The sequence below is a fragment of the Pterocles gutturalis genome, unplaced genomic scaffold (assembly GCF_000699245.1).
Source record: "Pterocles gutturalis isolate BGI_N339 unplaced genomic scaffold, ASM69924v1 scaffold33567, whole genome shotgun sequence".
Taxonomy (NCBI): Eukaryota; Metazoa; Chordata; class Aves; order Pterocliformes; family Pteroclidae; genus Pterocles; species Pterocles gutturalis.
Window position 1 is genome coordinate 15,057 of NW_010108970.1, and position 24,630 is coordinate 39,686.

Below are 24,630 nucleotides of genomic sequence, written 5' to 3' on the forward strand. Positions count from 1 at the left end.
CATACTGCTCAAAAAGATAGATTATTTCATGTCCCTATGAAAGCTACCAGGTTTGTTGAGCAGTTCCACAGAGTCTGAGGTATATATATGCTAGTACATTTGTCTGTCCTAAGTAATAACTCACCTGCATAATTGAAGAACTTCATTATAACTATGGACTACTTGGATTTTAGTCACCATACTGCTCAAAAAGATAGATTATTTCATGTCCCTATGAAAGCTACCAGGTTTGTTGAGCAGTTCCACACATTTCTCCCTTTGTGAAAAATGAAGAATGGATTGCTGAGAAGAGCTACATACGGGTGTGTGGCTTTGATATCCACGCCAGGATATCATATCTTTCTTTACTACAATTTGCAAGCCAAGAGCTCTTTTAATGTTAAGACACCACCAGCTTTGCATCTACTTTAAAAACTCAGACGGAGAAGAATGCAAACAGTAGAAAACTGTTTCATGTGAGGAGGATGAAGCTGATCACAATAAATAGTAAATTCTGAAGAAATAATCTTTTATGTATTATATTAATGATCAGTTTAGATTGGTTCTTGGCTTCAGTAAGTTTCTGCTACAAATATTTTAGATTGTTTTCATATTTTTTCTGTGACGAACTGGCAGCATTAGAAACAGTTGCAAAACAAATGTGCTTCAAACACATAAACAAAAGTTGCTGGATTATTAGCAGTCATTCTGAAATGCTAACAGAGGGAAAATGGTAATTTCACTGGCAAAATGGACATAATACATTGAAACTGTATTTTATGGCTCCTTGATGCCTGTAATGTTGACATCATCATGTATTTTGGTCCATTTTTGTTTTGTCGGTGAGAAGTCAACACTGCACCCAATTAAATGTGAATGTATACAGTGGGGAATATAAATATGTACACAACTCTTGACATTGATCTGATTTTTAACAAGTTTACTAAATGACAATCACTGGCTTGACAATACTGAATGAAAAATACTGTTTTTACACAGATTTTACAGTAAGGTTATGGTATGCTGCCAACAAGCAGTGTCACAAACATAGTCTAAAAAAACCTGGAGTTGCCCACAGCAGAGGCACACATCCATTGCTCTTGTTTATTGAGAGAGAAAGCTTATATACTGTAGATTTGCTGAAGTTTAATAAATAAGGTCAACTTATAATATATAAAACAATATAAACATTTATATGCTACATGCATATCATATAATTTAAAGTAATAATTTATATAGCAAAGAGATGCAGATTTATGTTCTTCCTATTTTCCTGGACAACGCACACACGCAGGAGGTGTCTATTCTTATCCATCTCCAGCCTACCAGTTTATTGTTTTCTGAAGTCAGTGCTCTAACGTAAGTTTGGGATGTCTTGCATTGGGAGTTCCAGTGCTTGTCATCAATGCCACGGCAGCCGTTTTTTACAGGCTTGGCTTCTTTACACCTCGTTTCATAAAAGTATTGCTTAACTGGAGAGTTGCCTGTTTTAATTTCTCCCAGCACAGTTACCTGGTGTCCTCTAATGTCGATCGCAGACGATTTGTCCGTGACCCATAAACTTTCACTGTCACAAACAGAATATTCCCCTCTGTGGCTCTTGTGCTCCGCGTACCTTTTCCGCCGGGAGGTTCTGTTCACCACCGAATTTCCAATATAATCCTCCATGAGGTACAGTGGTGGCGGTTCCAGTGGCGTATTGTCACTCAAGAGAACTCGAGGAGAGTTATAGCGTCTCTGCTGCCTTAAGAGGTCTGTATCCATTGAGAGAACTGGCTGGAAGTCTGATTTCACATTTTCATCTCCATCCATGTCTTGCTGAGTGTCTGCCTTCTGCACTGTGTTTTGATAGTTTTCCTTAATATCTACCATCTGCTTTGAAAACTTGTTTTTCAAAATGTCTGCCTGAATGAGTTTAATAATAAGAGAATTTATTGAATCTTCTGGCAAACTCCTTTGATCCATGTTGGTAGACTGGATGCCACGAAGATAAGCGAGAAATATCACATAAAACAAGATGGACATCACCTTGTTCACCTGTAAGATCTGTAAAGAAACAGAAAGTCAACATAAAAACAATTGAATAGGGAAGTTTACTAGATGCTGTAGACATGAAAATTTGGATTTGTTTTTAACATGTCTTACATCTTCTGCATGTTATAGATACAGATAGGCCATGTTTTGTTGTTTTTAATTAAGTTCCGTCATTACATTTCTATGAAGTGGAACAAAAATGATTGTGGTTGGACATACTCACAGGTAGGTAGAGGACCTCCTCCCCACCACCCAAAACTGAAGAATCTTGTTCAAAAACATCAAAATGAACTGCAGATCAAGATTTTGAAAACTGGAACTAAAAGGGTGCTTCTTCTCTGTACTGTACCTTGCCATGAACTGCTCTATATGTATTCTTGTAGTGTCCTTGTAATTCTAGTTTCTGAGCATCTTCTAGAAGCTCATTTCTCATTTCTGTGTAAATCTCGCTGTCATCCTGTGTATATAGTTGAGAACTTTAAGCATTTGTCTAAAGAGATGTTTTTTTCCTTCTGGGTACCTGTATATTTTGTATTTTCACTTACATTTAAATGAAATTAATTTTCAGTGCAAAATACTAAATCATGGAATCAAGCCATCACTTCAAAGCACACCTATATTAATGAAATTGTTGCACAAGTAGTGGATTGAAGAAGAAAATATTAAACTCATCTTAGAGTGCTGTAATACCATGTGGGAAGCCCTGTCTGTAGAACTGCTTCAAGTGACTCGAAACAGTCAAATTTGATTCCCCTGCACTGCAAACATGTCCACAATGTGTCAGACCACTGGCACTCTGGGGTGAAGGCACAGAGTTACAGAACACAGAACAGATGAAAGGATCCTCAAGAGATCATCTAGTCCAGTCCCACTGCTCAAAGCAGGGTCAGCTAGAGCAGCTTTCACAGAGCTGTACCCAGTCAGGTCTTTAATATCTCCATGGATGGACACTCCACAACCCCTCTAGGCAACCTGTTCCAGGGTTTAACCACAATCACAGTTAAAAAAAAAAAAATTCCAAAAAAACCCCTCATGTTTCAGTATTATTTCCTATATCTCAGTTTGTGCCCGTTGCCTCTTGTCCTTTCTTGAGACACCCCTGAGAAGAGCCTGGCTCCATCTTTTTTATTCCCTCCCATCAGGTATTTCTACACTTTGATAAGATCCCCCAGAGCCTTCTCTTCTCCAGGCTGAACAGCCCCAGCTCTCTCAGCCTCTCCTCATATGACAAACACCCCAGTCCCTTAATCATCTTCATGGACTCCTCTATGTCCATGTCTCTCCTGTAGTGGGGGGCCCAGAACTGGACACAGCACACCAGATGTGGCCTCACCAGTGCTGAGTTGAGGGGAAGGATCCCCTCCTTTAACTTGCTGGTGACGCTCTGGGTACTCTGTGTTTTACCCGGAAGAAACTGAGGATAAATCAGACCTCTTAAACAGAAAATTTTCCACTGCTTCAAATCACCATTTTCTGTTTAAGAAGGCAAATCATTTTCTATTTAAGAAGGCAAAGTAAAAAGGAAAAAAAGTTTTACTGGAGAATCCTCTATCTGCTCTAAGCAAAACTCCTTTCAGCAACAGTGAGTCCCCACTTCGTAGTTTGGAACTGCAGCAAAATGAGAGCTACCCTCTGTGGATGTGTGATCTGTCCTTTTATGGACAAGAAATGTGTTTTCTCCACTCTCAGTTTGTCATAGTGTGAGTTCACGTAAATCTAGACTCTTGCTTGCAGCAATATTATGCTTTGGGAAAAAAAGAGTAAGATTTTAAGTTACTATACATTTACTGTCTACCTAAACAAATACTAACTTAGTGTGGATGGATCTTAGAGCCCAGACCATGCCATATAAAAAGACGTCTTCCTGTGCAATTTGGTCTTCCCTCAGTAAATTATGTGCTTTTAAAAACAGTAAAAATATTATAAAACAGCACTCAGGCTAACCCACACGCAGTATGACACACAGGTCCATAGGACGGTGAGCAAAGCTCTGACAACACTCAGCTCAAAAGCTGAAGGCATTATTCATGCCAACATGCAGCTGCATGTAATCACTCGTCTGCTTAGTTTAAAAACTAAGTGGCACTAGCAAAATACACAAGTTGGAGCAGGTGATGAGGTGGGAAAAGTAAGACTGGAGTTCCTGCTGGCTCTTTAATGTCATGCTGCACACAAAAAGGAACGGCTAGGGACCTCAGAATTAGAACAGTTCAAATAAACAATTTATTCTCATTCATGGACGAACCCTGTTAATGGAAAAAAATGTTTAATAGTATTTTTCTGAAGCTAATGTAAAATGTCTTCTGGATTTGGTGGGAAGGGTGTTAAACTACTCTGAAATTCAACTTGTAATTTGATTTGCACTTTGCAAATTATATGCTGCAAAAGTAAAAATGTTTCAGAATCAATTTTTACATTCCTCAGGGATGTTTTTGGGTGCAAAATTTAGAAATAAAATTCAAACGCTTGATGAGATTACAGTTTTCATGGAGTTCCTCCAAGACAGTTCGCCTACGAGGTTCATAAGTGGCATATTCAGAAATTCCAGTCCATGACTTGAAATTGTCAAGCTGCCTGTGAAGTCCAGCACCTCAGAATATGCATAAGACATTATTCTAGTTAGGAGAAAAGGACATCACCAGGAACCAGCAGCTGGTTTATGGCCTTAGCCCTATTTTGAGTATAAGACACCTTAAAAGTGCATTGGTTTGTAGGGTGGGTAATATAATATTGCTTTTGATATATGGCTCTTTGCACAAAATGGAACTTTATGCCTGTCTAAATTGAGGATAATTTGCAATTTGTACTTCCTACTTTTGTTGTTGTTGTTAAAAAAATGCAAAGGAGAGACAAATGTAAATGTATAAATGTTTCTGTTTTCATATTTTCAAAGCAAATCATTCTGATGTTTCTGGGCATGCTTCAGAAGTTACACAATGTAATTCACAAAACAGAAGAAGTGCTTACTCAGTATAGCAAGTGAGTATATAGTGAGTAAGTTATCTATAGAGGAGACATGTAGTAAGAGGCAAGATTTCAACAGAGGTATCCTAAGAGAAGACTGACTTAACTTCCAGGCTCCTGGGGCAGAGGTCTGTATGGATCTTAGCAGAAGCTACTCTAGCACAAGTAACAATAGCTCCTTCTACAGACTTTTGGAGAATGGTATAAAAATTACCCAAAAATTTAACTCTTCACATGAATTTTTCTGTTCTCTCATTAAAAATTCTTAAAATTAAAATGGTTCATTTCATGTAGAAAGACAGAATTTGTTCAAGCCAAACTTCTTCTAGTTAGGTTGATGAATGGGAGCTGTTTTTGTTGTTCTTCAGTGTTCTTCTTGAAATTTTCCACATGTGAATCCCTGAAAAGGTTCATTTTAGCTGTCTTTGTGGGCTGTTTTCAGTCAAATAAATGTCATGAATGGTCCTAGAAATTGACACAAAACTATTTACACTTCTACAGGAAATGCAGACTAGATAACTGTATGTAGGGGTCTAGGTCCCGAACAGGCACAGGCAAGCATATCCATAGTGACCTCAGATTAAAAGCACAGCCCAGCAGCATGCTCCCTAGGCCCGTATCAGCTGAAATAATGTTATTACTTACAAATAGAGAAGACCATAAACAGTGACTGTTTCTATTTCGTTTCTGCATGATATCTGTTTGTACTAGAGTATTAACGCTGGTACCTGAGCTCAGTTTCTGTTTCCAAGGGCTGTCAGGACAGCTGTAACACACAGTCTAGTCAATATTAAGGTGTATGACAACATGTGACTTAAATGGGTCTCCAGTACGTATTTGATATAACAACACATCCATTTGAACCAGCATAATCATCTTACTGTGCAGTACCTACTACATACTAGAAGACTGCTACATCCTAGAAGCCATGTGGTTGTAGAACAGTTTAGGTATGTGAATCCAGAAGAAATGATCCAGCACTTTCTCTGGATTCAAATCAAAAGGTATCCCTTGTTGACCTACCTGTTTACGGTGAACTCATTATTTGACTGGGGACTCAGTGGTTGGACGTAATGGTAGATTACACATCTCACTTTGTTCCTGTGCCACAAAGACAGTAGGCAGCTACCTAGGGTGGACATTAGCAGGTCTTGCTGCTGGGACATCTACCCTGTTTTCTGTCCCTCTCTTCCTGTATCACCCAACTCCTTTTCTATTCAATATATTGGGAGTTCAGCAAGGGCTGGTGACATATTCCAGAAAGCTGTTTTTCCTGAGCAACTGAGAAGCTTTGGGCCAACTCTGCTTTTGTGCTGGGCTATTCTGTGTGCCCTTCCATTTGTTGGGACGCACCTTTGCTGCTTGAGCTCTTGCTAGAGGCAATTAAAAAGGCATGGAGTGCACATGGCTCTCAAATCAGCTTTTAAATGTGCTCAGAAAACACTCTGCTATGTGTGATTTGGAAAAGCACTGGACATCGATGTAGGAAGACATATTAGTCTCTGTGAGTTGGTACCTTTGCATAATAGTAGTGCCCCCTTACTCAGAGATAGTACCCTTGCTTTCAAAAGTGATTGCAAACAGAAGCACAAAAGATCCGTAAACAATTAGGCATTATGAATGGTCCAAAAGGTTTGTGGGAGCACACATCACAACATGGCAGGAAAATCAGCATATCCAGGTGATACAGAGCTAGCTGTTAATTCTCTAGTTTGACTTAGACATTGCTGACATTTATGGCATAGTGGGTAAAACCAAACACCACATGAAAGAAAAGCTCATGCTTTCCAAAGTTGTTTGATCTTTCAGCTGTCACTTAGTTTTGCTGTATTGTAATGGTTTGTATTCCTATCCATCACCGCAGTGTTAGCAGGTGTCTCAGGGGAGACCTAAATTTAGGAGAAGTAAATAAGCTTACCTGTTGCTTCCATCAATAAATTAAATCCCCAGTAGACTGGCAAATAACTTTCTGCTCTTTTTAGACACAACACTTTATGTAGAGTTGGAAAGCTTTGTTTTGCTTTGTTTTGTTTGTGGTGATTTAAAAAAAAATCTCTATTGCTTTGTTTTGATCAGTCTCTGAACAGTCTACACACTTGAAGAGACAAGTGTAATTTAATATGTTCTGTGAAAATAATGAAATTCTGTACCGTGAGATACTGCCTAAGTATTTTTAAGTCATTGCTAAGAGGAACTGGAATAGAAAGAAAAGTGACTGGTGAATTTTACATTCAGCATTGTAATACCTAACATGATTTATGCATGTCAGCTTGAAGTATTTGGCACTTTCTGAAAAATTTAAGAGCAGTTTTGGCTCTTCAGGCTGAGCAACTAATGATCATTTGCGGTGGCTGACAGCTTATTCAGGCTTTTGCCAAAGGTGACCGTGTAATTATTCTCATTGCTTGCTGTTTTCACAAACTCACAGAAAGCAACAAGTAGCAGAATGCCCTGTTGATTCTTTCATCCTAATAGCTATGTTGAGAAGAAATGCAGACCTCCTCTGTGCTTAGGGAGACAGCGAAAAGGTACAGAACAAGAAAAATATCACTGCAGTCTGAATATTCAGAAAGATGGGAGTATGAAATAATTGCACATGAAAATTTACACTGTATTACAAAATAGTAATCAATTATTTGTACAATATGTGCCTGTAGAAGGATTTATTAAGGTACATTGCTGCGGAGTGCTGAATGCCCCTAGAGACACTATGACCCTCCTGAACATTTCCACTTCTCAAGATGTGGAAATTTCAACACATATGGATTGAAGCTACAGCTTTCACAAGAGCCAGACCCACTAAGAAGCCTAAGAATTCAGAGACAAAATCAAGTAGGACTGAGTTATGACAGCTTTAAATGTTAACCCTCCCATCCTCTGGGCCAACCAAACTGTAAGTTAGAGTGAAGGAATTTGAAACTAATGCATTCCTCTTGCAGTTGGGCTGGGGAGTGCAACTACACACCGTATCTGAGGATGAGGCCACCAGTTTCCTAAGTGCAGCAGGTCAGTTGCTTTTAATCATGGATTACTCAAGGCCATTTTCTAAATAGAAGACACATCTGAGTACTGAGACCAAATAGCGTCCAGTGAACAGTATATACGTAATGTCTAGTGGATATGGAGTTCACACCTGAGTCATGGACATTTCCTTTTCCTCTTTAAATGACTATCTGAGCAAAGCACAGCAAGACAGCTATACACCCAGGTATGAAAAACTCATCTGCACTTTGAACCAATCTACAATACTACTTATGATTACTGTTGCGACCATGACCCTACTGGTCCTTGAGGAAAGCTTTTCCGACTGGTGACATCTTTCTGAGGGACAGTTTTGTGATAATACATCTGCTGTGAGGAGCAATCTATTATCTGAACAGTTCAATGCGCTGTGTAGAGCCGCAGCAATATCAGTTCATTTCAGACACAGCTGATTGCAACAACATGTGTGTCTACATTTGATCTTTGCGTAAATATGTCTTTCTGGAGATCAAAATATGATTGTCTTGCACATACCTGCCCATTTCCAAGAGAAAGGTCAGGAGCAGTTCCTCTGTGCTTACCTCACTATTTGGAACACCAGTTGCTTCTCACACCTTGTGCAAAGTTAATTCTGTTAGTTTTTGGCCCTGCACCTTCCTCCCCCGTCTGGAGTTCAGGGCACTTAAGACCCCCCTGGAGGCATTTGACACTCCCCAGCATCCTCTAGCAATCCCACTGAGGGACTTGACTATTAATAACGTCCGATAAAATATCAACCGCACTAGCTACATCCCCAGGTCTATAATAAACTACAGAAGTAGGCAGACTTTCCTCAGTCATAACTACGTCTTTTTCTGTTTTAACTCCTTTCCCCACTGATATTTCTGTGGCATAATATTTACACCTGTCTGCCTCTGCTCCAAGTGCTGTGTTACAATTTTGGATTAACCAGTTGACTAATGAATCTATGTATTAAGGTCAGGAAAAGGGTTTTCAAGGCTGGAATCCGATTTCTCTGATTTACTGGAAGAGTTTGGTCAAGTCAAAATCTGTTCATTACTTTCTACATCTGCAAAATAAGGAACCCTACGGAATAGCGTTGGGGTTTTATTACCTTAGATAAATACCCTGACATCCTTTGCTTTCTCCCTCAAAGAGCTGGATGTTGTTGCCTTACTAAGAGAGCAAAAGTAGATTTCCTTTCTCCACAGAAAGCATGATAGCATCGCAATACGATGTCCTGCATGCTGTGTGGGAGATGCCTGTCTCTTTTAAGAGTAACAAAGCTTCTCAACAAACATATTTCCATAAGTGTTCTTAGTGTAAATCATTCTCTGTTTTGTTTTACCACCATGTCACTGATATTTGAGGTGTCCATAATTGTCTTGGTTAACACTGGCAAAGTAGGAGGGGCTGCCGTTGTTCCCATTTTAAAGAATAACTAGAATACACAGAAGCCAGATGATGTTTGCAAGGTCATACAGGTATTCTGCTGCAAGCTGGGGAACAGCCCCTGGGTTTTCATGTTGCACTTCCTGGAGAGCTCATCTGGAATGCTGTATGGAAGTTTGGTTGATCAATGACAAGCACGAAATGCAAGGAAATAAAAACAATGCCATCCCACATGAGCAGTCAGCTGCATCTTAGTCATGACAAAGAATTAAAGCCATAGTTGGGTAAACAATGTCCAGAAAAGCTGAAGTATTTCCACTTATTATTCTCTGTGTAGGTCTGAAAACTGTCCAAAGTAACAAGAAATCTAAAGGTCATATCCTTAGCTAAATCAGTAAGTTCCAATGACTTAACTAGACTTGTGCTAATTTTACAAAACCAGAAGATTAGCCCAGAGCTTTGCACTTGGCTATTGTTTGTATGTTTGTTTGAGAAGTCATTTGCAAACAGCAGAATAGAAAGCACCAGAACTAAATCATAGTAGTGGACAATTTAAGCAGATAAACTGTGTGTTAGTTAATCTTTTCATTATTGTTTGTTAATAGTGGCAGGGCCAAGCAGCAAACAAATTAAATTTGCAGCTGAATTTGGACAGGATGCAAACAGCAGTAAGCAAAGAGAAATACAATCTCTGCCGGGGAGACGGGGACATTAAATATTGGCAGAAATTTACAAAATGCAAGTCAAAGTAGAAATTACAAACTAGCGTGCTGGGGGAATAGCGTTATTGAGCAATGATATGCAGAGAGGAAAAGAAATTTAGAAAGGAGCAATACCTGATCAGACTCAGGAATGATCTAAATCTTTGGAAAAGCATAGTATTTAATAAATGCAAATACTGAGGCATTGCATTGCAGAGCTAGGAAGAAATTGCCCCTTTTTGTAGCACAGCAGAAAAACTGGGAAAGCTGCTTGAAAGTTGGAAGGTATTGCCATACGAAAAGAAAGCTAGGAAAGGACAGCAAAAATTACTAGAAAGGTTGTATAACTGACCTTTGAGGAATTTGCCTTGAATGTGCAAGCTTTTGCTATGAGCTGACAGAAAGGGCATGACAGAAAAGCCAGTGCAAATATCTGGAAAGCGCAAGCATCGGTGAAAGAGGCCATTCATTTTAGGGTGGGGCAAAGGAGTGCAATCAGGAAAAATGGGATTAAACTAAGGAAAGGGAAGTTAGGCTGATCATCAAAAGCAGTGTTCAAGCTCTGCAAGATGTTTGTAACAAGCCCAAAGCCACACCAAAGAGGCCTGGTTTCATGTTTCGTTGCAGCCCTGAAACTCCATCTAAGTCTTTTTTTTTTTTTTTTTTAAACAGTTTGAAGTTCTATTAACATTTCAAGTCAACCTGGACCTACTTTGGCTCAACCAGGGCTGATTAATTGTTTTGTATTAAAGTCAGGTAATAGTTCCAGTTCCTCTTATTTTTGATAGAGAGATGCTTTGAAGGCTTAAGCTTTCCATATTTAAAGTTGAGAACAGTTTTCCAGATGAAACTCACTTCTTTCACTTCCCTACAATTGTGCGGAGTTCAAGCCCGGCCTCGGGATATATCAGAGGCATGATTATATTCGGTGTATGTTCCTGGAAAGAGCAAGGGGATCCATGGAATAGGTTAAGGTGAAGTGGTCCACATTTATAACAGATTGCTCTTGTCCTTCTATTTGTAAATGCCAGAGGTGGGTTTCATCAAACTTGGTAGCAGGAAGAGAAAGGGAAACAACTCTCAGATGATCAGAATTTTGCCCCTCTCTGGTTAAGCTAAAGAAGAGCAGCCTTCTAGAGACCCTGTGATGTAGGATGGTCTGATGTGTCTTTACATTTACATTTCCACTGCGTAACTAATTTTTTAGGAAAAAAAAAATAATAGAAAAAAACTGAGAGATTAGTAAAATTCTATTTTTTTAGTTTTTCTGATATTAAGAAACTCAAGAGGAAAGCTTTTTAAACTGTGAATTTAAGATCATTATTTTGATGGATTCTACACTGAAAAGAAAAGGTTTTCTGTTTTGTTTTGGTTTAGAAACGGAAAACTTCCTTTCCCACCTTTTTTTAATACCTTCTAGTTTATTTATTCTTTTATGAAGTAACGAAAACAGTGAAATCAAGCAAGCAAACAGGAGAAAACAAGGGTTACAGCTTCAAAAATGTTAGAGTCTCAGTATGAAAAATCTTGCATCCCTAAACCTAGTTTATGGGTATAGACAGACCTCTCACCAAGAAGGAAACAGAAATGCAGTAATAGGGAATGCTAGTTAGAATTTGTTTAAATTAAAAAAAATCTTGAAGAAAACCTGAAATATTTCTGTTGAAAAAAAAAAAAAAAAAAAAGAGCATTTCCTACGTTTTTTGACAGCTCTACTGTGGCCCTTGAATACAGATGTTTGCTTTGAGAGTAGGAATGCTGTTAGGACAACGCTGCCTCTTACAAGGGCCAGTCAAATTTATGTTACCATTTGCTTAGAAGAAACAGCTCTGCTGCTTGAGAATTTCTCTCAAGCACCAGGTATGAGCCTTGTTGTCCCTCCACACACAATGCACTGCCACCCCGGGTGTGCTCCGTGGGACGGGGATCACGGAGAGCCATGGCACGAGAGGCTTGGTGGGGAAGCCTCGTTTCATTTTAGCCAAGGCTGCACCTGTGTTTGCTTTGCAAAAGCCCATGGCTCTGGATTTCTTTAAAACTGTACAGAAAATACATCCATGATCACTTTGTGAATCAAAGTTCACTTTGTGAATTGCCTCTCCCTGTTCCTCAAAGGACCATGAACCTCTAAATAAAATGTCTTATTAGACAGGTGGGTATGTGATGCAGAGTTCTCAAGAACAGGACTCCAGGTCTGACCCAAATACATCAGTAGGACCTTACTGAATTCAGCATGAATTGGACAAAGTTTTTGCACAGTAAGGTGTGTGAGGGAATGACACTATGACTAGAGACAGTTGAGGTTTGATCCTTATTTTGTCATACATGTAACATGCAACTGAATGGTTTGTATCAGGACCATAGTGAGAAATTAGCATTACAGTATACAATTAATACCTTTTCCGTGGTCTTTGCACAGGTGCAGTAGCTTGCTTTCAACCAGCTTAATATTATATTCTTAAAGTCATTCTCAGAGAAAATCAGTCTTGTATATCTGATAAAATACAGGTAATGGGTTTTGGGGGAAATGTAAGGTTGAAAGTTTGTTTCTTTGCATAAAATGTAAGCCTTTAGATTAATAAGAGTTTGTATGCCTAAAAGCTTGTCTATTCTGTCTAATATGAGACATCACCTCTTCCAGCAACCTTGCTGGGTTTTACACTGTGAAATCACGACGGCTCTCCTTGAACTGCTCCCAGCTGTGCAGTGAGACCCCTGAATCCTTCTTATGGAGAAGAGCTTACAAATATAATGTATGCCCATGAAAGACTGTTGTGCTTTTTCCCCACTGTGTCTGAATCTTTAAAAAAGCTATTGCCCATTTAGAGAAAAAAGTCATTCTGCTAATTGGCTTTGGCATTACTTTATAGCAAATTGCTTACATGCAGGCCTGTCCTGAGGGTAAAGACTGTTCCAGTAAATCTAGCTACGCTGCATTTTTTTCCTTGTAAAATTTGCCTGAAGTGGAACTTTTCTTGTGAGTCCCCTAGTTCATCAATGTTCATGTGGATAGAATTTCCAGTATCCAGTTCTCCTCGAGACACGGAAGTTTTCTAATTTTAACTCTCAACACTTTGCTGTGAGTTTGACGGTATTTAAGAGTTAATGCTCAAGGATGGTGAGAGTATTCTGGACCCATCTATCAGAGTGCATGTTTTTTAAGCTTGTGAGTTGCCCCACTGAACCATAGGCTGCCCACCTGTTAAACTCATGGTTGAATGCTCGGCTAAACTGCATCCCAAGTGTCTGCTAATTTGCAGAACTTACTCCTCCCTTCAAAGGCGAAGCGTGATCTCTGTGGTCTCGTATTGCCCTGAGGCAGGGTCGGCACCTCTGCCAGGTCCAAAACTCATCTGAAAAGTGCCTTGTTTTTTGGAAAACGCCGTGCTTTTTCTTAACTTTGGATCCAGATACCACTTTGCTGTTGATACCCAATGCCTCCCCCCTACTCCTTGCCAAAAATATTTGAAAGAAGAATGTTAGAACTGGGAGTACTTTAATACATGCTGTCTCCTGCCAGACATATGATCTGCAGATATTTATTAGAAAAGCAAGGTTTTAAACCGGGCATGAAAAGGAGACAAATAAGATGTACAGCAGACGGCTTAAACATTGGCCTTGCCTCTCCTTATACAGTCAATAGCTATACAGTCAACAGCTCGGATGCCTTTTTAGAAAATTTCTTCTTACTGAAGAAATTCTGGTTATGAAGAGTTTTATCTATAGAAGGGCAGGAATAAGTACTGTTCAGGGTATGGGAACTGGGAGTAGAAAAGTAAACTTTTTTAATAGACCTTTGTTCACCTCTTGTTGTATGCACACTTTATACATTTCACAAAAGAATCCTGCTGACATCTGATCACCACAAGAGTTAGCTAAATCATTGGATAATTGACTCGCAGGTTAGATATGAGTTATGGAGACGCTGCTACAGGAGTTTACTCCTTTTTGTGAGAGATCAGGTGTTCAGCTGTTAGAGGCAAGAAATCATGCTTGGACACATGACCCTCACTGCAAGAGTGGATGCTATGAGTGGATGAGAGCTAATGGAGGGTAAAGGGAAGACTGCTGGCAGTCGTACTGTAGGTATGGCAATGCTGCAACATAAAGCTTTTTTTCATAATTAAGAATGGCTTTGGTGATCAAGTTCTTTTGCTGTTGTTCTACTGCTTGGAAACTGAATCACAGGCAGGTTATATGTCTTTTCCAAGGTTGTGCAAGCCCAAGGTCATGTGAGAAGAGAATGAGAGACTGGACATTCAGACCAGGCTGTGGTTGGTTCTCCCCACCGGCCTGGCCTCTTCCTTCTGGTTCTTCCCAATACTCTGCTGGTCCCAAAGAAAGTCCCCAGAATACTTCCATGCCATATTTCTTCCTGTTGTAGTGGTAGCAAAGGGAAACAGTCCTTACTCTAGTGAAGTCAGAAGTAACTGGGAAGCGAGCAGAGGGAAGAATAGGATGTGGAAAACTTTGCCAAAGGTGTCCATGGCTGGCTCATATAGAAGAACTCAGGTGCCTTGAGGAATTAAGAATAACTTGGAATCAACCTTAAAAAATGAGCAGGCCAATCTAAATAGGCCATTACAGTTCAGTAGTTTTCCCCAGGAACCAACAAAACAATCAAGGGAGAGATTTTTAATTCTGCGCATAGGAAAAGCTTGGTCTTAGACTTCAATTTGCACAGTAGAAATCCCTGATTAAAAAGAAGCCAAATGCTGTTTTGCTTCAGGAAGTGAGAGAATTAGGGATGCTTACTTTGGACGACAGTGTAACCTTACAGTGTAGCCTATGCAAGGGGAGATGCACAGCTGCATCTCCCCAGGAGCAGAGTAGAGAATATATCGTGAATCAGAGTCACAGTTCCTCTCGATATCCCCTCCACCACCACATGCACTCCCTTCGCTCTGCTAAAAGAGTCAATTACTTCATCCTTCTTTTTTTTTTTTTTTTTCATGGAGCAGTTTACTCTCCCATGCTCTCAGCCAGCTACTTTGGCTAGCAAGGAAGGGGAGTGGGGTGAAGTTTGGGCTCTCTGCACTTCTGTCATCTTAATACCCCATCTCCACCCACTTCCTCTCAGCAGGGACTATTGGGTGAGCAGCCCCTTCTCTCCTTGCTGCAAGCAGAGTTGCATTAAGCAAGCTGAACTTGGAACACTCATGGGAGCAAAGCCAAGGAGGGGGGAGAGGGAGGAAAAGACTAGGTACTGGCCTTGGCAATGTGTGGTGAGTTTAACTTACCAAGTGTATTCTATATAGATTACAAGTTAAAGGTCTATGCTAAAATGATACAGGATATTACTAGTGCTAGAAAACGGGGGAGCACATTCACTGAAATCTGTGGAAGACCAGCATCTTCCTAACCTGATTGCAGTCTGTTACTAGAAAATATGGAAGGGAGCCCATTGCGAAAACAAACCAAAGCAATCACATCCTTAGGAACTTTTGGGAGGCAAACATATGGGGAAACTCTTTACTAAAGCTGAGAGGTCAGTCAACATCTTGGGATAACTGAATGTAAAGGGGATAAGAAGTTCTCAGGCCTTTTTGACAATGGGAACACAAAGAGCTTTGCTGAGCTATAAACAGGAGTACAGGGCTTTTCCAATGGAAGGCAACTTTTCCTGTGGCTGGCACTGATGGGAAGCCTATGCGTACTCAGGAAATATCTCCTGTGCTTTCCCAGAAAAAGGCAAAAGCACACACATACTTCTTTTCTGTCCCATGTGCCCATCATCTAACCCTACACATACATCTGTGGGCTGGAAGCACGTTAAGCCTCAGAAATGTTTTTCTTGACCGCGTCACGAAGGCCTCTTTCTTGTTAACATACATATGGGGGTACAGTTTGTGATTTCAAACTTTCAGTATAGCTTTGATTAAGATATAGATGAGCGGAAAGCAGAAGAGAAGCTGACAGGTCAAGGCTGGGGAGTTCAGATCATCTGGACTATGGGACTCAAGTACATGTGCAGAGGATGGATTTACAAACAAAATACTGTGTTAGAGTTATTTAGAAAAGATAAGACATATTTTGGGACTGCTAGAAATTAAAGAAAATTGCAAAGAACATGTATTCACATTTTAAATTATTAAATTGTATTATGCTTGGAGACAATTGTGTATATGCAACTCTTGAAAATTAAAACTCGAGGCCAAATTCTGCTTTTGGTCACGCAGAAAGCAGGCGACTGTAGACTGAGTTGCAGATAACTGAGGTCATAATCTGGCATAGTGTCTGAGCTGGCTCAGTTTTCTATTAAGCTAATGTCAGTACTAGTAAGCTGTTATGAGGAAATCCAATAGGGAATGGGTCAAGTGTTAATGCTCACAGTAAGCCTGATTCCAAATAAATTGGAGGAATTTAAGAAACAATGCTGTGTCTTATGATTAAGTTGTTTGTTCAGACTTAAAATAATTCTATTGATTTGAGTGGTGCTACTTCGGATTTACCTTGGTACAAGTCAGAAGAAAAGGTAACTCTGTGTTTAGAATATCTTTCCATGTCAGGTTTTGATAACAAAAGTGTTGGAAGGTAGCACATTGAAATTTCTGAACAAGGTAGTAAACCCAAGATATGTTCTTGTCCTCTTTTCTGTGTTCTACGAACAAGCTGAAACTAAGATTGTCATTTCTCCAAATTCTTTCATTTCCCTTAAATTTGGGGAAGTTATGAGTCTATGCTGTGAAACTTGGAGTCAGCTGTTTTGCTGGCTCAGATGGTCTACAACTATGTGAAAGGAAGAAAATAATTCTCAATTTTCTTTTATTTGTTTGTAATTGAAGACAAATTTTCATACTACAGCAAGGTCAGGTAAAATATTTTAAAATAAAGTTCTGGATTAATTTTCAATATTTTCCTTCAATTTCAGTTCAAAAAACCCCACAGTTGCATGAGGGATTTAAACCCCTTGCATCACTGAGGGTTAATTTTAAATCCTTTCAGTGTGCACACTGAAGGCAAATATCCACCCTGTGTATCTGTGCTGAGTTGTCTAAATGGTATGCTTAGTGTTAGATGTGGCAAATTCACACCACTGTGAATTAGCTATTCTGAAGCTGTGATTGAAATCTGGTTTCTCCTACAGGCTGAAAGGGTTCAGATGAGAGGTTGCAATTTTGGCCTGTTTTTGGCTTTTCTCTTTTTGTAATTAGTTTAGTCCTCTAACTGACTAGTGAGGATCTAATGTCTTAAAACATTACATTACAGGTTAGGACTCCATGTACAGTAACCGAAAAAGCACTGCGTCCCTTTGCCCAATGTGTAATCCAGGAGACATTATCTGAGATACTTAGCAGGGAGGTCTAGTAAGAACTTGCTGAAGGAACTCAAGTACAGCAGGATAGAATCAGCAGTACTATCACAAATTGCCCCATGGCCTGTTCTGGTGATTGCTTGCTAGTGTCTAATTCTAGACAGAGTAAGACTTGAGAACATTCTCAGGCCATGAAGTTTTTCCAGATATATAAAAAGAAGTAAAGTGCCCATTTTTTTACAAAAAAATCTTCACACTCATGAAACTCCTCGTGAAAGCAAAAGAGAATAGAAAGAATGAAGATTTTAAACCATTACATATTGAAAGAAAACACATAGCTATTAACATTTTACTAGCTCTTGTCCTTTGTGTTCTGGGAAGGCAAAATTGCAGGCCTTCTAATGAAAACAAAACAAACTGAATCCTACAAAGACCACAGTTAGGAAGGGGGAAAGAAGAAGAAATAATGCTTATCATAGTTTCTCTTCAGAATGCAGATAATGGTTGACTACCCTGAATAAATACATAAATAAACAGGAATTGTATTCCTTTTGAAGCTTCCATGGTTGGAAATTTCCTTATGCAGTTCCCTGTCATTTTTTTTCTTGAAAACATTCATGCTTCTTGCTTTAGTTACTTTGTAGGGTAACATGTTCCATATGTCACATAGCCTTTGTATGAAATAGTTTAGACTAAATTCTACTTTTATCCCTACGACCTAATTTTAAGGTCTTACTGCTGTGCAGGACTAATCTGGACCAGTTTGATCAGACCCTCCTATTTTAGAAATGTCATTTAACTCACCACAACTTTTTTCCCCTTCTGTAACAATAAGCCCAACTAAGTCTTTCTTTGTAAATTTTGCTATTATAAACTCCCTTAAATTCTACATCTAACTGAAAAGTGCTCTCTGAGTCAGTCCATTATTATACTACTTTTCATTCAAGTGAATTTTTAAAGTAATGCAACACAGAAGCTTATTATCTTCTTTTTTTCTTGGTTGCTGTTCTCTGGAGTGGATGCCAAAGAGGATTTTTCTTTTTTTGTTAACAGTGGCTTCCCAAGTATTTTCCTATGCTTTGCCTACAACATAAATTTCTTCCTGGGCAAATACTCCCTTTGATACTTTTTTCTTAAAATTGCATTTAGCATCTGCACATGCATTATTTTCTTTATGCCTTCCCATCAGGCTTCTATGTAAGAAATGTATGCATTTAAAAATTGTCCAGAGAGTTCAGTTCACTACCTAATTCAAAATTTCTCACTGTGGACTTTTGATGTTCCCTGTGCCTTCCCTCTCTCTCTAACACTAGTTTAGACTGGGAGCAACTCCATTGCAGCTGATACAATTAAACTTGTGTAAACCAAGCACGAGTGACAAAAGAGGGGCCCCCTCTCTTTCTGACTGTTCTCCCAGTATTCACATTCTTCAAATATTCAAATAATCTTGATGCAATGTCTATTCAGTGGGTTAATCTGCTATCTATCAGTTTAGCTTGTGCTTGTTTCACAGGTGGAGAAAAGATCAAAGAAACTATTTTAAAATGGACCACACAGAAAAGTTGCACCAGTTCAGCTATGAAATTCAAAGATGCACTGTTTTACAGCAGGATCAGTCAGGGATTGCACTACTTCTTCTTGCCATTGACACAACCATACAGGCAGAAGACTCTCTGAATTTGTTCTAGCAAAAATGGATTTTTACTCCCTTAGTCTACTTTGTTAGTGGAAAGTAGCTATTTCTGTACAAAGCATGATCATGCCGCTTGTGGTTGTTGCCTACAAAGAAAACTAGGCTGATGGAATCAACATGGCAAACACTCAACTGTAGGCCTGGCCAGATCTACACTAGAGTTTTTCCTGCATAGCTCTTTTGTTTTTAAAATAAAAGGATCTGTAAAACAAGCTCTACCTGTACAGCACTGACACAGATGTACTGCTGCAAAGTCCTTGTGTTGTGTAGCTTATGCTTGGGAAAGGGCATGGCTCTGTTGGTAGCTAAATCTCTTTTCTAGTCATGTGCTGTCATCCCATTAGAGAGCTTTGTTGGCAGATGCAGCTGGCAGAATTGTGGTTCCAGACAGCACCTTCTGTTCTCCTAAACTTTATAAAACCTGTGATTTGGTATCTTTATAGTATTTTCTTTCATGATATTCCCATGGAACTGAACCGTGCTCCAATTATTGCTGTTTTGCAGGTGAAAAACTGTCTGGCAAAGGGATGAGCTGACTTACCCAAGGCCCAGAGGAGGTCTGTGGTATGACACAGAGTTGGACTGAAATGAGCCGATGTATCCAGTAGCCAGAGCAGCTTCTGGGTTTAGATCTGCTGAGATACTGCCCATTGAGCTCTCGATGGCTAAAATCAGTCTGCAATAGTACACTTCCTTGAGTAGTACCAGTAATGAAGTTTGTTTTACCGTAATTTAGTGCCTTGTGGCTAGATTCTTTAGTTTCCTAAAAAGTCAAACTGCAACTGAAACTCTTGCTGAGGTTTTGTTGTTCTTAACTTTTTATGCTGGTACCGAAGTCTAAAAGTTTCTCTCTCTTGGCTGAACTTCCCTCAGTGGGAGCACTAACCTAGCACTCCCATCTTTTCTCTCTGGCCATCTGTTTTCATGACCTTCATAAAAGCCGAACACCTTAAGATCCTCTGCCAGCAATGGCCAAACTCAAAACTTATTGGGAGGGACTTATGAACAGACACACAGACTGTATCACTATATAAACCTAATGTATTACAGAGATTGCCAGAAATGGTGTGAGATGGGCTATGTGTTGCTAAGGCATGGTGAAACACTTCTGTTTTTTGCTGCATTATCATCATTGCTGTAGGCTCTGGCTTTCTGTAGCCCACAACTGTTATTTCATTCTTTCTGCCACGGTAGATCTCCACTCCACCAAATAGTCCTGAGTAACAGTAGAAAACGTTCCTCCCTGCCATCTCTACAGAACAGCTTCCAGAGGGAGGGATAAGAGCTGCAAAACGTAGGCCGTTCTTCCTGTATTGCTAAGCAGGTACTTTCTGACTCCAGAGTAGTTCCTGAAAACCTTATCCCAGGTGGACAGAGGAGAAGAGACTTTTGAATGCAGAGAATGAAGCAAATTAGCAGGGAACAATTGAGGTTTATACCTCTACTCCAATTGTTGAGGTGATGTGTAATCACTTAAAGCTCTGCAAAGCTGAGCTGGTATTATTTAAGGTGTACGGAAGAAATAGGTGTTAGGACCTTAGTGACTTTTATTTGAATTTTTCTGTTAGTGGGAGAGCAGCAGTCTGACATCTCCTCAAACGATTTCAGATGCACCACTTCTGTAGTGTTCAGGAATAGTGCATGTCTTGCATTTGAGTGCAGATTGGTTCTATGGCATTAGCAACGTTCAAGAAGCCAAAGTTTGTGTCAGGTTCCCAGTTTTGAGCTCAGCATGTCATGGTAAAGAGAGCCTGTGTTTTGATTTAGCATCTTCATTCCAGCTTGAATGGTGTAATAATCTGACCCTGCACAAATTGCATTTCGGGTATTTCTGTTCTCTATCATTACCTTGATTTGTTTCTATAGGACATTTGATTCAAAGCGCTTCATGAAGGGCTGAGAGATCCTCTCTTCACATTCAGTAGTAATGTCTACTGCAATGCTAACTCTTCTGTGTAGACTGAACGACCTTGTCAGCCTGTTTAAGCTTAGAAAAGAGTTTACTTCACGGACCAGTTGTCTTTAGCACAAAAAGGAGTAGAATGTACGTTTGAAATAACAGAAAATTTTAAAGAATCCTACCACATCAAACTGCAGTCACATACTCTACTGAGGAGAGTGTAGGAACCTATATTGAGTAGAATAATATATGAAGAAGGAAACAAGATTAAACACAGAACAAATAAACAAAGCAAGTGGTAACTTCTTAAAGCTAAGTCTTGGGATTGTAAAAGGTCAAAAATGCTTTAAATCGCTGGAGCATGTTTCAGTTACAAAGATAAAATGAAATGCAGTTTGAAGTACTATTTTAAATTGAGGAGAGAAATCCCAAAGGCTGAGGGAGTCTCAAAGAGTTAAAAGTCATGAATTTGGCAAGAAAAAACATGACTCAAAGTCAAAAAGTTTACAAGTTGACCATCTGAAAATATTTTGTGTTCAACAGATCAAAACAGCTTTCTTGACTTGAACTTTAAAAGAAATAAACAAACAAAAAATATGTTTAGAAACACAAATTGTTTAGTTGCTTGAAGTGAATAGGCTTTTCTTCCACACAGTTTTAATCTAATTGATTGGACTTTTCTGATTCAAAATGTTTTCAGGAATTTGGGGAGACTGGGATATATGGTGTGGTTGTTACAAAGTGAGAATCTCACCTGATTGCTGGATACTAGCAAGTCAATGGCCTGAAGGATAATATCATTACAGTGAAATCATAAGAATGAACAGTATTGTCCACTAGACATAAGGGAACAGTATTTAAAAGCTTTGTAAGTCTTTGTCCAATACTGGCATCTGAATTTTGTCTAGATGGCTACATCTTCTGTAGTATAGCATCACTGACTAGTGAGGATCTAGCCCTTAACTGGAAATGTTCCAATGCTTTGTGAAGCAATATAATTCAGTGGAAAAAAAAAACAACAACAAAAAAACAAAACAACAAACAAACAAACCTTGATTGTCAGCATGTGTCATGCAGGAACTGTTTTATGGTTTGATGCCAACGCACTTTTTCACCAGTTCTGAGATTGACAAATTTATTTCTTCATGAAGAAATTTAAAAAAAAAAAAAAAAAGTCTCCTCTCCTCCCTGCTACCTATCTTTGCTCTTCTCCCAGCTGTCAACACTGTTTACAGTTTGTGTAAGCAAAAATGTATATTTACAAGCACAGCTTACTGCTGTGCTTGCTGGTACAGAGTGCCTGAAGGCACATCTGTGAATGGAGCACCCAGCCGCATACACAAAGATACCCTCTTCTCTTGTCAGCCTTTCCCCTTCCCTGCCTTGTTTTCTTAAGCCATGTGTTAAATCTTTTCTGTTGGATTCTGAGCTTTGTGGGATAGAGACTGATGTCTTACTTCATGCCTGTATGTGAGCTCTGTCAGACCTTGAGTGCTAAGCATGAAGCTCCTATGGCTCCCAAGCAGGGATGGCCAAACCTTCTGTCTTTATCAAACACCACTGTGGCCTCTCTCCTGCTCTCTGAACCTACATGCTGGATTAACTGAGGTCACGGAGCAGGAGAAATGTCATGTGCCTGCGTTGCAGCTGAGTATTTCACCTCATGGGGCTGCGTGTGAAAGCAGGCTTACGAGAAGATTTTATTTTCAGCTGCAGCCTAGTACTATGGCCCTTCTCCTGACTGGACATGTGCCTGTCGGACAATCCCAGAGCATCTTGGTTGCCTGCCAGCCCCAGATGCCAGAAGCATGTCCCCACTTCCTCTCCCCTTACATGATGAAGTCTGTGGGGTCTCATTCACTATAACTCAGAAAAGTTGTGTCTTATGCAGTCTTGGGGCAGTGAGGCCAGATCCTGATGAAGGCCTCCAGATGTTACGGCAATAACATTAATAATTAAAAATCTACCGTAACTAACTGAATAATGTATAATAAATTTAAAATCTAGCTTTTCATACAGTTTTAGAAAAAAGTTGCAAACAAACTTCAACAGCCTTATCAGAACTGGCCTTCAGTGTTGTGCAGACAGTGTTTGTGGCTTTCCAAATACTCATGACTTCAAGTACTGTTGAGGCCAACTGAGAGCTGACAGTTCCCAGAAATTTTGCAGGATTTCTTCTCAGTGTTCAACTAGTCAGAAACAAGTGTCCGGTGGTTAAGGTCACTAACCTGTGTTCAGTTCCTAACTCCCATGGGAATTGCCTTTGTAAGTTTTGGGAAAAACATTAAGGACTTGTTTACCCTGCTAAAATTCATTTTTTCACTGTAGCATTACTGATGAACATGCAGCTGCCACAATGTTATACAAGTAAAGACAAGACACATTTGTTTTAGTCTGAGATGTATGTGCTGAAGCTGACTCTTAGTAGCACAGCTGAAGTTTTTGTTTCTTTGTTTGTTTCTCCTTCATTGTTGTTTTGACCTTGGGTACCTAGAGTGCATTTAAGTAAAAGAAGAATGCAGCTTTCTAAAGCTACTTTTCTACCTGTGAAATGGGAATGATAGTACTAATTGTCTCAATGATATTGTTGAATACACCAAAAACTGAGAGACTATATTTGTTGTGGGAGCTGCTGTAGAAGACAGCTCTTGTACACAAGGCTCCTTGGATTTTTTCATATATGGGTAAAAATATATTCAGATATTTGTCTCGACTGCACATTTCACTCATATGTGTCACAAAAACTAAAAATAAAACCTAGGGAAAGCCAGGTTGTTTCTTGCCACTGTTTTCCTAGCTGCAGAATATCTGTAATAAAGGTTTACGTGAATATAACTGTAAATAATATTGCTACACACTGACCTGGTAGACTCATGATTGATGTAGACAGTGATCAAGTGGTCTGTGGGTAGCATGAACAGTGCTTGGGAAAGGTGTGAACCCACTCACCCCTCACCTCAGAGGGATGCTGACTGTGGTTTTTGCTCATGGTATGGTAGACTACGTGTTGGAGCTTGTTTATGTAAACCATGATAGTGATTTTGCTAACAGAAGTTATCCAGACATTACTTTTTGATTACAGATTCTGATTTGGTTTTACACAAGGCCAATTTCAGCTAAATAAAAATGTGACCATCTTAATTCTCCGTCAGTATTTACATGACCATGTGTAAGCACTAGAAACAATGTGTATTGACTTCTTTTTCTTATCTGTGAGAAAATGCTTGTGATGATCACAGTAATATCAGTGAAGTTTTCTTGTGGATCTGCACCTCCTACACTTAGTGAAACCTCACAGTGATGACTTAGCCAAAATGTAAGTTCAAGAAATAACATAAATGTGTTAATTTCCTTTCAGTGAGTCATCACCTCTGGAAACAAAGAGGAGAAGCCAGCATCAAGGGTAGAATTTTCAAACTTGTCTAAAGGTTTTCACTCTTTCAGTTGCCAAAAGTGTCTTTGCAGATCTCAGAATGGATTATCAAAGAGCTCTGTAACACTCTGGGAAGTGACAATAACTATACAACACCTGTCCTTTGATGACCTTTGAAAAATGACTCAACATTTTTAAACATATGGATATTCGAGGAGTATTAATGAGATGAGAGCTCTGCCTCTCTGCTCTGCATCTACCATCTGGACAACTCCTGCTACTGTGTTGTTTGACAGAGACACAATTTTCCTGGAATGTAGAATTGATAAAAACTAGAATCCAGTATCAGATTCCCTA

The 24,630-nt window shown here is 39.4% G+C and overlaps 1 protein-coding gene across 1 annotated transcript in view; it reads right to left on the reverse strand.

The window, feature by feature from the left end:
- Nucleotides 1-989: 989 nt before the first annotated feature.
- NTF3 (neurotrophin 3) overlaps nucleotides 990-24,630 on the reverse strand; it is a 52,128-nt gene continuing 28,487 nt past the window's right edge. Inside the window, exon 2 of the mRNA XM_010072826.1 lies at nucleotides 990-2,025. Within this exon, the coding sequence (XP_010071128.1) occupies nucleotides 1,234-2,025 (792 nt within the window). The 3' untranslated portion in view covers nucleotides 990-1,233. The remainder of the gene's footprint in view (nucleotides 2,026-24,630) is intronic.